The sequence below is a fragment of the Hippocampus guttulatus genome, chromosome 3 (genome assembly GCF_054856545.1).
Source record: "Hippocampus guttulatus isolate MCC_2025c chromosome 3, RoL_Hgut_1.0, whole genome shotgun sequence".
Lineage (NCBI taxonomy): Eukaryota > Metazoa > Chordata > Actinopteri > Syngnathiformes > Syngnathidae > Hippocampus > Hippocampus guttulatus.
Window position 1 is genome coordinate 7,767,160 of NC_141263.1, and position 18,123 is coordinate 7,785,282.

At 41.3% G+C, this 18,123-nt stretch overlaps 1 protein-coding gene across 1 annotated transcript in view; it reads left to right on the forward strand.

Moving 5' to 3' along the window:
• The window catches only part of uacab (uveal autoantigen with coiled-coil domains and ankyrin repeats b), a 49,036-nt gene extending 33,191 nt beyond the window's left edge, over window positions 1–15,845 (forward strand). The window contains exons 5-19 of the mRNA XM_086106445.1: window positions 619–676; window positions 905–975; window positions 3,125–3,231; window positions 3,656–3,837; window positions 4,543–4,580; window positions 4,892–4,948; window positions 5,312–5,419; window positions 5,877–5,909; window positions 7,627–7,716; window positions 7,865–7,895; window positions 8,005–8,054; window positions 8,278–10,971; window positions 11,142–11,294; window positions 13,366–13,431; window positions 13,719–15,845. Of these exons, the coding sequence (XP_085962571.1) occupies window positions 619–676; window positions 905–975; window positions 3,125–3,231; window positions 3,656–3,837; window positions 4,543–4,580; window positions 4,892–4,948; window positions 5,312–5,419; window positions 5,877–5,909; window positions 7,627–7,716; window positions 7,865–7,895; window positions 8,005–8,054; window positions 8,278–10,971; window positions 11,142–11,294; window positions 13,366–13,431; window positions 13,719–13,790 (3,810 nt within the window). The 3' untranslated portion in view covers window positions 13,791–15,845. The remainder of the gene's footprint in view (window positions 1–618; window positions 677–904; window positions 976–3,124; window positions 3,232–3,655; window positions 3,838–4,542; window positions 4,581–4,891; window positions 4,949–5,311; window positions 5,420–5,876; window positions 5,910–7,626; window positions 7,717–7,864; window positions 7,896–8,004; window positions 8,055–8,277; window positions 10,972–11,141; window positions 11,295–13,365; window positions 13,432–13,718) is intronic.
• The last annotated feature ends 2,278 nt before the right edge of the window (window positions 15,846–18,123 follow it).

Genomic DNA, 18,123 nt, shown 5'->3' on the forward strand with positions numbered 1-18,123 from the left:
GTCCATATATTTTTCTTATCATTAGGGGTCTTTGGCGCCGTGCTTTGTCTGGTCCCTCACCTAGGACCTGTTTGCCATGGGTTACCCTGCCAGGGGCATGAAGCCCCAGACAACTTAACCCCTAGGATCATTGGGACACACAAACCCCTCCACCACGGTAAGGTGACGGTTCACGGAGGGGTTTGCATTAATCATATGTAGCTCACAGTCACAAGGTTACTTGCCTGTTCTGTCGAGACCAATGCTGTTGTGATGACAGTCGTTAATCTGTGAGGACCCAGACTTCAGTCAAGGCCCGGGGGCCACATCCGGCCCGCCACGTCATTTTATGTGGCTCATGGGAGCAAATCATGTGTGTCAACTTTCATGATCGTTGCTGAAATCTGAACCGAAATGTCAAATTATCATGGGCAAGAAATCATGTTGATATTTTACATTGGCCCTGCGAAGCCATAACTCCAAAGTGGCCCGTGACAAAAAAATGAGTTTGACACCCCTGTTGTACAAGATGGTCATTAATGCCAGTTCACCACTGTTTTTAAGTGCAAGATGAAGTTGAGATGAATTGTTGTTGTAGTGTTTTATTAGCTCTAGTAAGCTTGTGTTCTCCTTTTTTAGCATAACTGTCCAGTTGGAAATGTGGACCTTCAAGGAAGAACAGCTCTACATGATGCTGGTAAGGTTCTGTGTCATTGTCTGTTTATACCCTGCAAACTGCATTAACTCACTTCTAGCAGACAATGCTAATTGTTCAGAACAAAACACATCTCATTAAAGGACTAACTTAACAATGATAAGCATAAAGATATTATTTTTGTTGAGCATTTTAGCTATTACTCAAGAATGTGTGTTTCTTAGTAGTTAATATAGTTGACTGACTGGATGACTTTTGTTTTCTCCACAGTCATGGCAGGCTGCTCATCCAGTGTGAAACTTCTGTGCGACAGTGGCGCTTCTGTTAATGCCAGTGATTTTGTAAGAATTCCACTTCATTTGACACTATACACTGTGGGCTCAATCACAATTCTTCCCCATACAGTGCTGTGAAATAGGATTTGCCCCCTTCCTGATTTCTGTGTTCTGCGTTATCACATACAAAGGTTTCAGTTCATCAAACCAATTTTAATATCACACAGACACTAACCAAGGAAATACAAAATTCAGTTTCTAAATGTGAATTTAATTTAAGGCACAAAAAAAAAATCCAACTCCCTAAGTGAGAAAGTAATTGCCCACCCCCTTTTTAAATCACAAACAAACTGTGACTGACGACAGAATGTGGGAAAGATGAGTTCACTTTCACAGGTATAGCCCCACATTTGTTGAATCAGGTAATCACATATATTGAATCTGTCAGACAAAGTGAAGTAGCCTACAAGCTCTCAAGAAACAAACCCATCATACCACGATCCGAAGAATTTTAAATTAGAAAAGAAATTAGAAAAAGTTATTGAAATCTATAAGCCTGGAAAATGTTACAAAGCCATTTCCAAGACTCTGAGGTTTCAGCAAACCACTGTCACAGCCATTATCCACAAAAGGATAAAACTGGGAACAGTGGCAACCGGAGTGACCGACCAGCTAAAATTACTCCAAGAGTGCGATGACGACTCATCCAGGAGGTTGCAAAAGAACCTAGAACACCACCCAAAGAACTCCAGAACTTGCTGGCCTTAGTTCAGGCCAGCGTTCACGACTCTAACATAAGAAAGACACTCGCCAAATATGGCATCCATGAGCGTTTCCAGGAGAAAACCACTGCTGTCCAAAAAGAGCACATTTGCCTCAAGACATCTGAACGAGCCTCAGGACTTTTGGAAAAACATTCTGTGGACTGATGTGTCAAAACATTTTGGAAGATGTGCAGCCCGTTACGTCTGGGATAAAAATGGCACAGCATTTGATAAAAAGAACATTATGCCAACATTTGAAGGGCGGCAGTGGCAGTGTGATGGTCTGTGGCTGCTTTGCTACCTCAGGACAGGGACAACATGCTGTGATTGATGGGCCAATTAATTCTGCTGTCTACCAGGAGAACGTCCGACAATCAGGTTACACCATTAAACTCAAGCTCTCTTGGATCATGCAGCAGGACAACGATTCGAAACACACCAGCCAGTCCACTTCTGGGTGGCAACCCTCCGCCCCCCCAAATTAAGGTTTTGAAGTGGCCAAGTCAAAGTCCGGATTGAATGCAAGTGAGATGCCGTGGTGTGACCTTAAGTGGGCAGTTCATGCTTGAAAACCCTCCAATACGAAGAAGAGTCGGCCAAAAACCCTCCACAGCGTTGTGAATGACTCACCAGCAATTATCACAAATGCTTGATTTTAGTTATTGCTGCCAAGGGCGGCACAACCCATTATTAGGTTCAGGGAGCAATTATTTTTTCACATAAGGACAGGTAGGTTTGGGTTTTTCTTTGTGTCTAAATAGATTAAATTTCATTTTCTGTTTCCCTGGGGTGTCCCTTTATGATATAAAAATTGGGTTTATGAACTGAAATCTTTGTGTGATAAATATCTAAACACAGAAATCAGGAAGGGGGCAAATTCTTTTTCACGGCACCGTAGCCCTTCCCTGGTTTTACCCCTCCCCATGAGTCCTCTGTTTCAAGGGCTACTAAGATGAAGGGTTAGAAAAATGCCATGATTATCTTTTTTATTATATAATATATTTATTATTTCATGTTTATCTTCTTCAAGAACATATTTTTATAAAAGGAATGCATTTTGACAAAATGCCATATATTGCCTAACCTAGACCACTGAATAACCCCAAGAACCAGCACAAAACACATACAACTTGAGCATTTGTAAAAACAAAAAACATCTCAAATATACAAAGAAAAGCTAACTTATTCAAAAATAGGAATTGTACCAAACATATAAAATATAAATAACAACATAACAATAAGAACAAACAAATCATTGTCTTCAAATGCACGTTGCGTGTTTATCACGGACACCAGCACAAAGCACTGGAAAAAATGTACTCTTGAAAAAGCATACCGGTACTCAAATTGATGGGCTTTTGTGTTTTGAAGTGAAAGCCTGTTTTGTCGCTCTGCATTTATGTAACACTTGTTGGATGTGTGTGAATGTGTGTCATGTCTGTATTCTTTAGGATGGCAGGACTCCTCTGGTGCTTGCAACCCAAATGTGTCATCCACGCATCTGCCAGCTACTTGTTGAGCGAGGGGCTGATATCTCTGTGCGGGACAAACAAAAAAAGTAGGAGTCCGAGTTGCCTGCATGAAATGTCCTTCCATACCTATTTGTCATGTCCTTGTTTACGATGATACTAATGCAGCATGTTATACCGGAGACAAATTCCTTGTGTGTTCTACATACTTGGCCAATAAAGATGATTCTGATTCTGATGAATAGACATTTTGTGAAAGCCTGAGCTCATACTGACATGTGAAATAATGCTTGTCAAGAATAATGACACCAGGCAAAATGTCTTGATTCGTGGTTTCAGGCAAAAATGTATCAAGACAAGTATTCAGGTTACTGATACTGCTGATAGTCTGGAGTACAACAAGGCAGATATCATTTTGGAGTTTGGTTGGGAGGGGGCGGGTAACATGTCATACTTCTCACTAAAATGTTATTGCTGAAGCTCTTTTTTTTTCCTCCCCCCCATCACCTTTAGAACAGCACTCATTCTCGGTTGCGAGTACAGCTGCAAAGATGCAGTGGAGGTGTTGTTAAAGCGCGGTGCTGATGTGAAGGACGTGGACAGCTTGGGTCATGATGCGTTCCACTATGCTCGTCTCAGCAAGAATCCAGAGCTTGTTAATTTGGTCAAAGGCTACCTCGAGAAAGCCAGCAAAGGTGGGAATAGGTCAGATTTCTTGAATGTATGCAGTTTGTAGAAGCAGAGCATTGGATTCCAACAAGACTTATAATGAATATAAGAAGTTAATACACCCATGTTCGGTTTGGTTGTTTTTTTACTGTGATAAAAGAAAAATTAAAAAAAAAAGAGAACGACATACTGTACATCATTTAAAAACTTTCCATTGTGACTAGAAATCCGTAAAATTTTATTATTCTCTATGTACTGTGCAAATACATTAGGGATGTGCATCTCTCCAATAAAAGATTATTCATTACGTTTCTAAATATATTTGAAAATGCAACGATTCGGTTTGATTCTGTGCACTCACATCTTTTAAATCAAAATCAATTTTCTGATTTAAACAATTTTTTGTTACACGGCCTTAACTTTAGCCATTGCTAAATGAACAGAAATAGACAAGCAAACCAAAACAGGATTATGCTTGTGTATGAAAATAAACTGTAAAAAGGTAGAAGTTTATGAATGAATGTTGAAATCATTTCTATTAATGCAGCATAAAATTTGTTATGGTGAGTAAGATTTCCATCTTTTGTGTCTTTCTTGGACACAGCTATACCATTGTTTAATAATGATGAGATATTGTGTTCAAACTGATATTTTTTCATGTTTAGCCGTTAGTTTATTTTTCTTCTCGGCTTTGCAAAAAATAATTCTGAAATGTGTTTTAATCCTTACAGAAAAAGAGGCAACAAAAATAGAACAGTGGAGGAGACAGGTAATGTAGTCTTCAAAAATCGAACTCATTACTCTCACAATTGTTTTATGCTACTGATAGTTCAAGGCTTTTTTTCAGATTTTTCAGGCTGTATGCATTTTATGGTCACACCCAATATTCGCACACGTTTTCTCACAAAATTATTCTGCGTGAAACCGTTTTACTATATTAAGCCCCCTTCATTTTAGGAGCCTCTAGTTCTGCATTAAAAACAGGAACATTTGTTTTTGATGTGTTTTTGCACTTTTGCAATCGTGTCACATTTCAAATCATTTCAGAAATTTACATTTTTTAAAATGTCCTTTCCTCAGCAGTCGGTGGAGCGCTCGGACACCAAGGAGGTTAACAGAAGGGATCATATGATACATGTAAATACAGTCTTTTCTCATTCATGTTGTTACATTACCAGATCGGGCAGCAAATGAATATATCTCATGTTAGTCTTGTCGATAATATGAGTAATTCGACTTTCCTTTCTGAATGACCGATATTTAAGATAAGATAAGAAAACCTTTATTAGTCTCGCAATGGAGAAATTCCCAAAGCAGCAAAGTTATGAAAGGAAGAAGTACAACAACAAAATATAGGAGCTGCTGGAAAGGCAGCCACTCTCGCGGTGCCATTTTGAGGTCAAATTAACAAAAATAACACAACACAACACATAGGACCAAAAAAAATGTATTTGGTTGAAGTTGTAGTGAGTGCTTTTTATTTCTGGCTTTGTGTTTCAGGACCTAGAGAGGCAGAACGAGTCCTTGCAGGAAAGTCTCAGGAAGTACCAATTGGAACAGAGGGCCCTGTTAGATAAAGTCATCCTGTTGCAACAACAGCTCACACAGGTAAATGCTTGTCAGAACATGTACATGTTGGGCTTGTAGGACTGGTAAAAACCAAACTATGTGAATGAATGAATGTACAAATCTCAGTTCAAGTGAAGTTGGGATGTTGAGTAAAACATAAAAATGGAATACAATGATTCGAAATCCTTTTTAACCTCCAAGTGAATACACTACGAAGACAAGATATTTAAAAGTTCAAACTGGCAAACTTAATTGGATTTGTTTTGAATTTGATGCCTGCAACACGTTCCAAAGAGCTGGGACAGGGGCATGTTTACCACTGTTTTGCATCACCTTTTCTTTTCATGACAATCATTAAGTGCGTGGGAACTGGGGACTCATCATATCTTTTATCTTATATCTAAATTCTAAGTTCGCATACTAGCTATCAGTTTTAGACATTTTGAGAGAGCAATCATCTTTCATTGGCTCTGGCATTTTTGTTTTTTATTTACAGGAAAAGAAGACAGTAGACGACGCTCACAAAGAGGTACAGTGTGAACAAAAATAACCATTTTGGAATAAAGATTCTGTTCAACATGTTCAACATGGTGAAACATGTCATGCCAGAATGACATTTAAAAAAGATAAGATTCCTAAAAGGATGGGGTACTTTTTTCATGATTATTCCTCACTGCAGGAGTTGATATTTTTGTAATGAACTTGAAAATGTTGAATATGCATGCACGTTTAGTAATAAATGTCACGTGCGCTCCTATATTAATCAAACATGTGACAGGATAACCCAGATAGAGATGTCACATGTGTGACACACGCACAACCACCCAACACAATCAAATAGGCCTTCAGAGAGATATCTTCCTTCCGATGATAAAAAAATGCGATGCCACTTGACCTGTTTCCAGGCATGAAACAAATTGAAGACAAGCCAGCAGCCACAGCGATTTTCATTCTATGCATTACGGAAACTGTTTGCCAACATGATATGGGGCAACGTAAAAAATAATAGCTTCACCAATAATGACATGGACATCGACGCTTTGTAAGGCTTTTACTTTGAAGTGGGCCCTGCAGTGCATTTGAGGCATGTTAACGTAATTCATAGAATGACCAATTGCTGTAATAGCTGGCTTGACTTTCATCTTTTGGACTGGAATTGCCAAGTTGAATAAATCAACAAATAGTGAGTGATGGGTACCCAATGTGGATGAATTCATGCAATAAAACATTTTGCTCTAAAAATGCAATAAATCAATATGGAGGTGTATTTTTCACATTTTTTGTGCTTTTCCAATCTAAAATAATTACTACCAATCAAGTTGTTATTTGGCCAGTGTCCCCTTAAAGTCAATGCAGAACATTTTATTGGTACCCATAAAAGCAGCTACAGTACTTACAGTACATAATAAAGATTGATGTAGATCTAATTTTGATGCCCCTCCGTGCGTCCATTTGATTAAGAGCCTAAAAGAAGTATTTGAAATGGACGGGCGCCGAAACAAAGATGAAGAATTGGAGTAGTACAAACATCCTGCCTATTTCATCCATCACAGGCCAATCAAATCAACCATCCATCCATTTTCCGATCCGCTTTTATCTTCACAAGCGTCGCGAGCGTGCTAGAGCCTATCCCAGCTGTCTTCGGGCAGTAGGCAGGGTACACCCTAAACTGGTTGCCAGCCAATCACAGGGCACACAGAAACGAACAACCATTCACTCTCACAATCACATCTAGGGACAATCTGGAGTACTCAATCAACCTGTCATGCATGTTTTTGGAATGTGGGAGGAAACCGGAGTCCCTGGAGAAAACCCACACAGCCACTGACATAAACATGCAAACTCCACACAGGAAGCCAGAATCGAACCCTCCACCTCTGCACTGTGAGGCCGACGTGCTAACAAATTGCCCGACGTGCTAACCAGTCGTCCACCGTGCCGCAAATCAACCACCAGGCATAAAACATACGCCTAGCATGACAGTTTCATGGTCCAAGCCGGAAGGGAAAGAATACGAATATTCTTCCTATCAAGTGCCGTGTTTTGCTCTTCCTTTAATTATGACCTGTGCACTTCTGATAAAACTGCAGCCAGTACTATTTGGGTTATTCGAGTTTCTGATTCAGTATTTTTAAATGATGCTGATGACTTAATTTGCATGTACCCATGCAAAAATCAGTGGTAATCTGAATATGGTTGCTTGTTAAACTTGTTTGTTCTTTTTTTTGTTCTTTTCATTGTATCAGAAGGAGCAATTAAAGGTGTTACTTAGTGCCAACGAACGAGAAGGGTCACGAGGCTTGGAGACTGTCAAGGTCCAGCTCAAAAGCACGATGGTCTGTGGATGTATACAGATCATTTTGATCCCTCCTTGTCGGAAATTGTTGAAGTGTATTTATCTCAGATAGATGTTCTATTGTTGTGTCATCTTTTTTCTTACATATTGGTCACATATTCAAAATGTGTTGTTCTTTGTATTTGCAGGGGGACTACTCCGGACAGTCAGTGATCAAAGGTTGAATGATCTTTCATGAAAATAAGCTATTATTACAATCGAAAAATTATCACCAAATTGATTTTCATTTGCTTTGTGTTGTATTAATTACATTTTCACTGTTTCACAGGAAAAGAGAACATTTTAGTCAAGCAAGCTTATAGCCTGGATTCGGATCAGGTAAGCTAAGCTGATTTAAACAACTGCCAATGTGGTCACCATTAGCATGTAGTGATGAGAATTTATTGTCAGAGGATCATTTTGAAAAATGAATCGGCCTGAAAACAAATCTAAATCTGTTACTTGCAATTGATATGTTATTTCCGTAACATGCCCTAAAACCAGCAAGTGCCTTGTTACTTTGTCTTACTCTCAGTCCTGTGATTCTCACTTTTCCCGTCAGAAACTCCAGAATCCAGCAATGTCTCGCTCACTGTCCAGACCATTAGAGAAGGGTCTCTCTGGTGATCTTGAAATTCTTCGGCATGAGCTTGAGATGCTCAGAAGAAAACAACAAGTAACCGAGGAGGAGAGGGTGCGGCTTCACTCAGCTCTGAGCAGAAAAAATCGAGAGTGCCAAGAACTGGTTCAGAACAGAGATCTCATCCAGAAACAGGCTGACCAGCAAGTTCAAGAACTCGAGGATGCCTTGGGGGACGTGCAGAAGAGGATGCTTGAGTCGGAATGCAAAGTTAAACAGCTGCAGGCCCATGTGGTTGCGGTGAAGGAACATTTGGGAGGCCAGGCCACGGAAGAGCTTCGTGCTCAGCTTCAGGATATCAAAGCCAAGTATGAGGGGGCTTCAGCTGAAGTGGGTCGGGTTCGCAATCGTCTTAAACAGAGTGAGAAGGCATTGGAGGAGTACAAGAACAGTGAGAGCCAGCTGGCAACTGAAGCTGAACGGTTAAATCAAAAGCTCGGAGCTGTGACTGCAGAGAGAGATGAACTTTCGGAAACTGTCCTCGCAATGGAGACACAGCTGAAGGGAGCTCAATCTAAGCAGGGCAGCATGGTACCGGCCGAGAAATTTGACAACATGAAAAACTTACTGACGAATGCAGTAGATGAAAAGGAACGTCAGCTTACTGAGCTCCGAGACGACTACGATCGTGTCCTGGAAGAGGTGGCGGAACTCCATCGGAAGCTAGATAATCCGACTCAGGGAGGAGCAGGAACAGGGACCGTGCCCACTGAGGAACAACAAAAGATTGCTGCCCTGGAAGAGCAAAACATCTCGTTGAAGAAAAAACTACATGATGTCACTGCAAAAAGCCAGGCACTTATTCATGAGATGGAGGAGAATGAGGAAGAGCGGGAGATACTGCAAGAGAAGCTGGAGGAGCTGAATAGCAGGCTTGAGGTCGACTTCATCCCAATCCAGGAACATGAGGAAGCTCGAATGAGAATGCTATCGGCTGTGGAGGATCTGGAGGACAAACTCGTGGAAGCCAGCGAACGTTGTGGCAAAGCAGAGGCACAAGTCCAACTGCTTAACACAGAGAAAGTGACGCTTCAGGAGAATATTAACAATCTGCAAGGTGCCGCAGAGAAACAGCAGAGTGAAATGAAAGCCTTGAAAACTCAGAATGCTGACGTGATGAAGACATTTGAACTTTTACAGAGTAAGTGTGACGACAGAGAAAAGTGGTGTGCCCAGCTGACAGCACAGAGTCAGACTTTGAAACTGAACCTGGAGGGAGACTATGTGCCGAGACAAGAGCATGAGCAACTGAAGATAGACTTAACCTCCACGTTAGAGAGTGTCAAGTCTGAGAATTTGAATTTGGAGTCCACGGAGAAGGAAGTTCGAGAGGAATTAAAGAACGTGAAGGAAGGAAACGCCGAGTTACGTGAAAAGTTGGAAAAGGTTCTGTTAGAGATGAAAAATGACTATATGAGCGTGAAGGATCACAAATGTATGACAGAAAAGATGGGCGCCACCGTGGTGCAGGCAGAGAATAGAGCAAACCAACTGTCGGCGATGCATGCGTTGGCCCAGGAGGAAAATGTGAAGCTGACACAAGAACTGCAAGCTCAAAAGAAAGAACTCGATACCATCATGGAGGCTATTCAGTCCAAATTTGTCCCACTGACAGCCGTTGAGGAAAAAGAAAACTCCTACAATACCCAAGTCAAGGAGTTGAAGGTTAAACTGTTGGAAATGGAAGATACGTATAACAGGGAGAAGTCTGAAAGAGAGAATAACAAACTGGAGAAAGAGAAACTGAAAGTTGAGATCAATTCTGTTCAACAAAGACTTGACACTGCTCTTGTCACCGGTGAGAAGCGCAAGGGATATGAGGAAGAGTTCAAGGGCCGATATGAGGCAATGGCTCTCAAGTTAACCGATGTGGAGCAGAAGTACAAGGAGGCCAATCTTCGGAAAGCTGAGCTTGAAGACCAGAATGCCCTGTGCAACACTCAAATCCAGAATCTCCAGGACCGTCTAAAATCAGAGCTGACGCGCATTGCAACCTATGACACGGAGCTCAAGGCCCTTCACGATGCCATGCAGCAAGCCCAGGCGGATTGCAAGAAAGCACGAGAGACTGAGCAGGTGGAGGCCCAGAAGGTTTGTGCTCTGCAGAAGGAAGTTCAGGAACTCCACAGAGAACAGGCAACTCTGTTGCAGAAGCACACCAAGGCCAGTGAAGCCCTTGAGACGGAAGTCGCTGAGCTTCGAATGGGGCTCAGAGAAGAGCAGGAGAATAGCGGCCAAAGGGCCGAGGACGTTTCGGCCCTCCAATCTGAACTTCTTCAAGCCACTCAAGCTCTCGAAGAGCTTCGCTTCAAGGAAGGTCATATGGCCCAAATGAAGAAGGAGAAGCAGCATCTGGAGGAGGAAGCCACCAACTTGACCAACAAGCTGTTGAGTTTAACAGAGGAATGCAAAGCGGTACACCGTGAGGCGACTCAGGCGAGGGAGGGGGAGAGCAAGGCCAGGAGGGAGATGGAAGCTGTTCATGAGAAGGGACAGGCCATTGAACGAGAAATTCGGGAGCTGAAAGAACGCTATGATGAGTCACTCAGCACCATTGGTGATCTTCAGAGAAGGATTCAGACATCATCTCAGCTGACTGAAGCCAAAGACAAGAAGGTAATCAGTAATCAGTGATCACGGAGCCTTCCTCGACTTCCTCATTTGCACGCCGTCATTTTAAAACAATCATTGCACTGACTCGCATACGCGTTGTCCTTTTTTTTTGTTGTTGTGTGCTGTGAGGTCATGCGGTCAATACATTTTCCTCATGCTTCTGCTTGGGTCAGATCACGGAGTTGCTAACGGACGTGGAGCGGCTGAAGCAAGCACTGAATGGTTTGTCCCAGCTGGCGTACACCAGCAACTCCCCGAACAAAAGGCAGATGCTGCACATCGACACCCTCCAAGCCCAGATCAAGAACCTACAGCAGCAGCTGGCTGTGAGTGGATTCATGTCGCACACAAGACACACACATACCGTATTTTCCGCACTAAAAGGCGCACCTAAAAGTCTTCCATTTTCTTAAAAGCTCACAGCGTGCCTTAAAATTCGGTGTGCCTTGTGTTTGGTCATTACGGTAAAACCGTATTGGCCCGAATATAAGACGGTTTTTTTTGCATTGAAATAAGACTGAAAACGGGGGGGTCGTCTTATATTCGGGGTCTAGACATTATACCCATTCACGACGCTAGATGGCGCCAGATATTAAAGTGAATGCTGAACTTGACTCCCCAGGCTAAAGTGAACCCCTGTCACGAAGAATAAAAATAGCGGTAGCACGAAGAAGAAAAATAAACAAATAGCGATAAGAAAGAAAAGAGAAGAAAATAATAGAAGAGATAACAGAAAATGGAGAAACGTAGCGACAATCTGGAGAAAAGTGGGTCGAAGATCGGCCAGGTTAACCGACAGCTGAGGAGAAGTTATGATGTAATTTACATTTCAAAAACCAGAAGCCATTCATTTACGAATGTGATTGCACTTTAGATTTGAATGAGGCAAAATCACATGCTTTTTCTATATATTTCTAAATATATTGTTATAATCATTTGTTTCAGATGTACTGTAATTATTTTCTGTATAAAAATTAATTTGGTGTTCCAAACGTCTTTTTTAAAACTTGAGTCTTGAAAAAAAAAGTGGGTCGTCTTATAATCAGGGCCGTCTTATATTCGGGCCAATACGGTATGCTGACCCCAAAATGGCTCCTTGCTGGAGACATGCAATAGAACACGGAAATAGAATAGCGGCAAGAGAGTTCAACGTTAACGAGTCAATGTTATAACTTGCTGTTGGTTCAGTGAACTGTGTCGCTGCTTTATTAAATAGGTTTTTGTTGCAGCTCCGGAAAAAGGAGAGCTGTGGCATTGTTTTTTTTAAAAAGGCACACTTTATTAATGGTTTTCACAGTCTCAACAAATACAGGTACGTCTTTGTCCGTCTCCGTGCCTTCTCTTCTTCCGTTCGACTCGAAAGGCGTTCATGACCGCCTCTGAAAAACGTAAATTAACGATTACTTCAATGTAACTACGAAAATTGAAAATAATGCATCAAAACAGAAAATCAAGTGAGGAAATAACAAAATTAATTCTGTAGCCCCCCTACAGGATTTATTTTGTGATTTCCTCATTTGTGAATACACAACAAAGGAATAAATAACAAACACTTCTGAGACAGTCCAGTCTCCTACATTTTACTGACATCTGATCCTTCTGCTTGCATTTCCTTGAGCGTAGCTCCATCTAGTGGATGCATTGTAGATTACGTCTTATAAACCGGTGCGTCCAATATATGAAAAGGCCATTCATTGAAGGTCCGCTTTATAATCCAGTGCGCCTTTTGTGTGGAAAATACGGTATTTGAATAAGGTCATCTTTTACCTTGAGAGACGAGTAATGGAAGACAACAGTAACTTGTGTGCATCATTGTCGACTTATTATCTAATACATTAGGCCAGTGTTTTTCAAACTTTTTTGAGCCAAGGCACACTTCTTTCATTGAAAAAATCTCGCGGCACACCACTTGCTGAAAATGTGGGAAAAAAAAAAAAAAACACCGCTTACATTCCAATTAACGGGTTATATTGTTACCATAACCGTTTTTAACATTGAAGAATGACGTTATAACAGCTTGAATTGGAATTAAATGAACACAAAGAAAAAAGTATTTTATCATCTTTCATATTTATTGTTTCACCATCGTCCTGCATTCATGCGTCACAAATTCGTTTGTCTCTCGTCTAAACACAAGGCAATTGGCTAGCTGTTCTGCTCCCTAGCGGTATGGGAGGGTAATGCACGATTACTTTCTGGGCGATAGACCGCACAAGCATACAAATTTTCCCGTGGCACACCTGACAATGTCTCGCGGCACACTGGTGTGTCACGGCACAGGGTTTGAAAAACACTGCATTAGGCAACATGTTTTGGCTAAAGTTTAAACTGGGTGATGTGACTGCCTGTCTATGGTGAAGCAATAATCTTGCGTTTTCTCTCTGTCTGTTCATTTAGGATGCTGAGAGGCAACACAGAGAAGTAGTTTCCATTTATCGAACACACCTCCTCAGTGCAGCGCAGGTTGGTTGTCTTGACGTAAACTGTACTTTATTAAACATTTGAGGATGGCAAACCAAAACAATATGTAATAATATGGAATAGATGTATGGTTTTGGTATAAATTTAGCTTTGTGTTTTGACAGAGTGCAACTTTTTGATAGTGCCAGTATGCGTCAAGCTAAACAGTCTTGTACAAATGTGGTGCATTTAGCAAGTGGTTCAAATTCTTATATAACTATGCAATTTACAAGACTACGTTAGTAGCTGTCCATAATCCTTCTCAAAGTGTTTTATTTCTTTATTTGTAGGGCCACATGGATGAGGACGTCCAAGCTGCCTTGCTACAGATCATCCGCATGAGACAAGAATTTGTGTGTTAAAGCTTTCTTCAGCATCATGTGATGCTGCTACCTGCAGACTCAAATTTACCATTCTCACACTTCCACAACACTGCCATGCTTCACACTGCATTATGTCATCCAGATGATCGCTCTTCAAATGGACTGTTATTAAATCCTCTGTCATCAGAAACATTGCTGCACATTAGCTCCCAAGTAAACCTAAATATTAATCGGAGATACTTCTACTGACTGCTAAGAGCGATGCGCATACTTATTGTTAGCATCTTGAAGGATTTTTAAAAAATGTGACTGCGATATATATAAAAATATATACTGCTTATATAATGTATGGTGTACTGAAGATGACCAGCACATCACACAACAACATCGTGACTGACAATCGCAAGTTTTCGGCGCTAAATCCTGATGCTGTTGTAGTACCAAGGCTGACCTGTAGATACAGCATGGTGCCACAGTGCATCTAGACTGCCAGAAATGACAAAGTGTAAGAACAGTAGAAGATGAAATAGAAGAAGCAAGGCTAACTTATCAGATAGTTGTGTGCAGTCTCTTCTCAGTCATCTTTGTTTTGGTGGATGACATGTTATAAAAACACCCAATACAAACAGTCGCTTATATATTTGTGTTGGGCAACTGTGTAAGATTCAAGTTGCTTGCTAATGTCACAATCTTGGAATCAGTGCGATTGTAAATATTGAACACGTTTTAAGGTTTATGATTGTTGGCCCTGACCATTGCTGTCTCGACCATTGTTTGGATATCGGTCAATTGGAGCTTTGCCCACTTTTTGTCCCAGAAGAAAGGGGAAAAAAAAGTTTAAATTAGGCTTGATTGTCATTATGTGTGTAGGTCGGGGCTAGTTTAAGCTGGTGACCATAAAAATGAGCTAAAAGTGACATAATTTGATAGATGATTACTGTTCTCAAACGGCGATCACTTCTACATTCCTACTGAACAATCAGCCCTCAGGCAGGATGTTTGCTTTGTGATCTCAGCTGACATTTGAAGGATTACAGCAAATGCAGATATAATCAAATTGTATTATCTCTCTGACCATCCGTGCTTAAAGAGAAGCCTCAGTGACAGTGTTGTATACAAACAATTGTGGTTTTGAATTTAAACGTGTGGCGAGTTTCAATTTTCAGTGGTCTTGCATGTGCCAAATACAAAACTTGGAACAGACAGAACAAGTGAAACTGGTCTTTTTATGCGTAATAACACACAACGATGTCACTCCAAACCTGAAAATGACTTAGCATTCGTTCAGATAAACTACTGGGCTCATTTAGCAATCAGAGTGGTGCGTTGTTGTGGGTAATGTTGAATTTGAGTCATGGAGGTGAGCGTGTGAGAGAAAGGAGCTCTCTTGCTGTGTAGTTATTGCGGTGGCTGGTCATCTCCTCGTTGAAACCTGAGTGTCTTCTAGTGGTCAGACTTGGCAGGCCAAGTTCATAGAATGTTAACGCCAGTGTGTGGGAGGAGGCACTTGTTGTCCTCGGAAGCTGCTGATTGGAGAAATCTCGAAAATGTATCAATAAAATGACAAATGAAAACTCTTGCAGCTCCCCAGGACAACAGCTGCAGCGCCTTCCTCGCCCCGAAGCGGCTGCATGTGCCCCCTCTGGGTGTTGTGTGTTTTGATTGTTGAGCCAGTCTCTCGTGCCTTTTCACTGACTTTTCCAATACTTTGTACTACTTTGATGACTGTACGAAAGTGTGACAGTTGCAACGTTCAGCGGGTCTGGAAGTAGAAAGGCACAACACAAATGTTGAGCAATATTTACTGTATAGGATGACATTCTAATCATCGAACAAAATACATTAAAAGATGCGATTGCTGGTAGTTAACCTCCGAAAAATGTGTTCTTTGAAGCACTCCTGTCTTTTCCTGTGAGCTTAACACCCTTAAACTCTCAGGTTTTTTTTGTTTTGTTTTTTACTTTGGTCTAATTTCTTCTGGTTTTTAGGATGGACTTGTCCCTCAATCATCAAGACTGTTAAATCTGTTCATACAAATATTTGTGTTTGTGAGTCAATAAGACAAAATCAATAAAGTGCCTAACATAGAAACTATATCTTTGTTTTGTCTATTTTACCTTTGTAGTTCTTTTGTGCTCCATGGACAGCACTTTGTATACAGCGGGGGTTGTTTCAAAGCGCTCTTATCAATACAGTTGAGTTCAAATATTTTCATCCATCCATTAATCCCAACCGCTGATCCTTACGAGGGCAAGGATTGCGAGGGCCCTTGAGTGCTGGTCGCAGCTCAAGTTATTACAGTATTTTTATCAGTTGTTTTTGTACCATTTTGCTTGCTACACTATTCATTTAGCAAAAAAACTGATTGTGACACAGTTGGGATTTAACCGCCATGATAAAACTCAGTTTGTTTAATTAAACGTGAGCGAATGCATCATTCAAGCTGTTTATATATATATATACTGTATATATATATATATATATACAATGTATATTGCTGCTAACAATAGTTTGATGTAGTCGCTGATGGAGTCGTGGTACACCCGCCTGACTTGTGAGTGGGCAGCGTGGGATCGGTTCCCACCCAGTGACGGTGTGGATGTTGATGCCAATGATTTTTTGTCTCTATATGTGCCCTGCGACTGACTGGCGACCAGTTCAGGGTGTTGTTTGCCTTCCGTCGGAAGTCAGCTGGAACCGGCTCCAGCAACTCTTCATGACCCTGTTCAGGATAAGCGGTGTTGAAAATGGATACATGGATGAATAGTTTGATGTGGAGAAAGGCCAGTGATTCAATTCAAGTCTCAATTACTTTTACCATACTTTCAGATACATGCTGGCACAGACACACACAAGGAAGATAGTTTCATGTGGTTTCACTTTAAATATAATCAGCCCAGGAATGAGAGTCAATAGCCCTTTGGCGCGCAGCGCTTACTTTTTCTCTTTCAGCCTGCGTTTTTATTGATTTGTCTCCTGCATGCTCTCATCTCATCTCAAGGTTTATTTTCATCAAAGTGCTCCCCTACAGAATGCTTACGCGTTCCTTCCTCAACGGAGGTCAAAGCCATTTCAACAAATTCCCATCATGCATACACACTAAGCCAGGTTTTGTAAAAAAAAAAAAATTTGCGTTATCTCGTAATCTTTGCGAGGGAATGCAAAACTTTGTGAGGGAACACAAGTTTTCTTTTTTTGGGGGGGGGGGGGGGGGGTTCTTCCATGTCCCTTGAGGAGCTCCGTAGAATCATAACGCGCGTAAGGTGATGTGTCTCTGTATTTGTTTTTTGTGGTTATAATTGGTACCTCCTAAGCCTGCCACAAAGACCCAAATTCACCACATGTATTGTGAGGTAAAATGGCTGAGGAAGCAGGCAGGGGGTTAGTGACACATTACAGGACACACCCACCTTAAAATTATCATCTGTCAGAACTGTCACGTACATGTGTCATCTCATATGGCGGTCTCGAATAGTTATGGCTGCTTGTCTGTCCTCTTTAGAGCGACTCCATGGAAGAAATGTGCTGCGCTATTGTTAGCACTCTTTTTTGGGCTCTCGAGAACACATTGACAATCTTCAGTAGTCATTTTCACTCCCACCTTGTCATGTATACTTAAGTACAGGGAACCACTATGAGGAAAAGCCTGAATCAAAGGGAAGGCAAACCGACAGTACCCGCTCTTATTTTCCCATGGACTTAGATTTACATTTTCCATCCAGTGGTAATGTTAGTTTCACATACAACTAAATTTGTGTGTGATTCATGACAACATTTGGCCATTCTTAGTCATGTGACACGTGTGGCGGCCAGTGGACAGTGAGTGAAACTAGTGAAAAGAAGTAGCACGAAAGCCAACATAACAAGAAAGTCAACAAATTGCTTCAAAAACCGAATCGGGGGGTTTATGGGAAAAGTATGCTTAGGCACAATTTTGACGTTGAATCACGATGCAAAATTGAGTAAACATTTGGCCCTTGCAGACCATCCCTCCATCCCAGTGAATTTGGATGGTCAGCTCAGTGAAAACTGCTGTGCCTCATTTGTTTTTCTTGTGTAATTGCAAGTTGTTCTTTTTTTTTCATCATTAATAGTTGATTACTCAGGCAGCACGAGTGGGGGCAAAACTCATCCCCTTATTTTCATCAGTCCCCAGAGGAAGTACTGTAGACCAATCCTGGATTGGGGCCGAGACAAGCAAGGCCCCTTTATTGTTTTTGCACAGTTCCAAAAGTTCTTTGTTGCTTCAATAAAGTTCGTTTATGGGATAATAAGGCTCAGGAGGACACATGGAGCTGATTTGAAGTGAATGTCTTCAAAATGGTTCCCATTTCCACAATCAGCTCCCTTGGCTTCCCTTCATCTCTTCGAC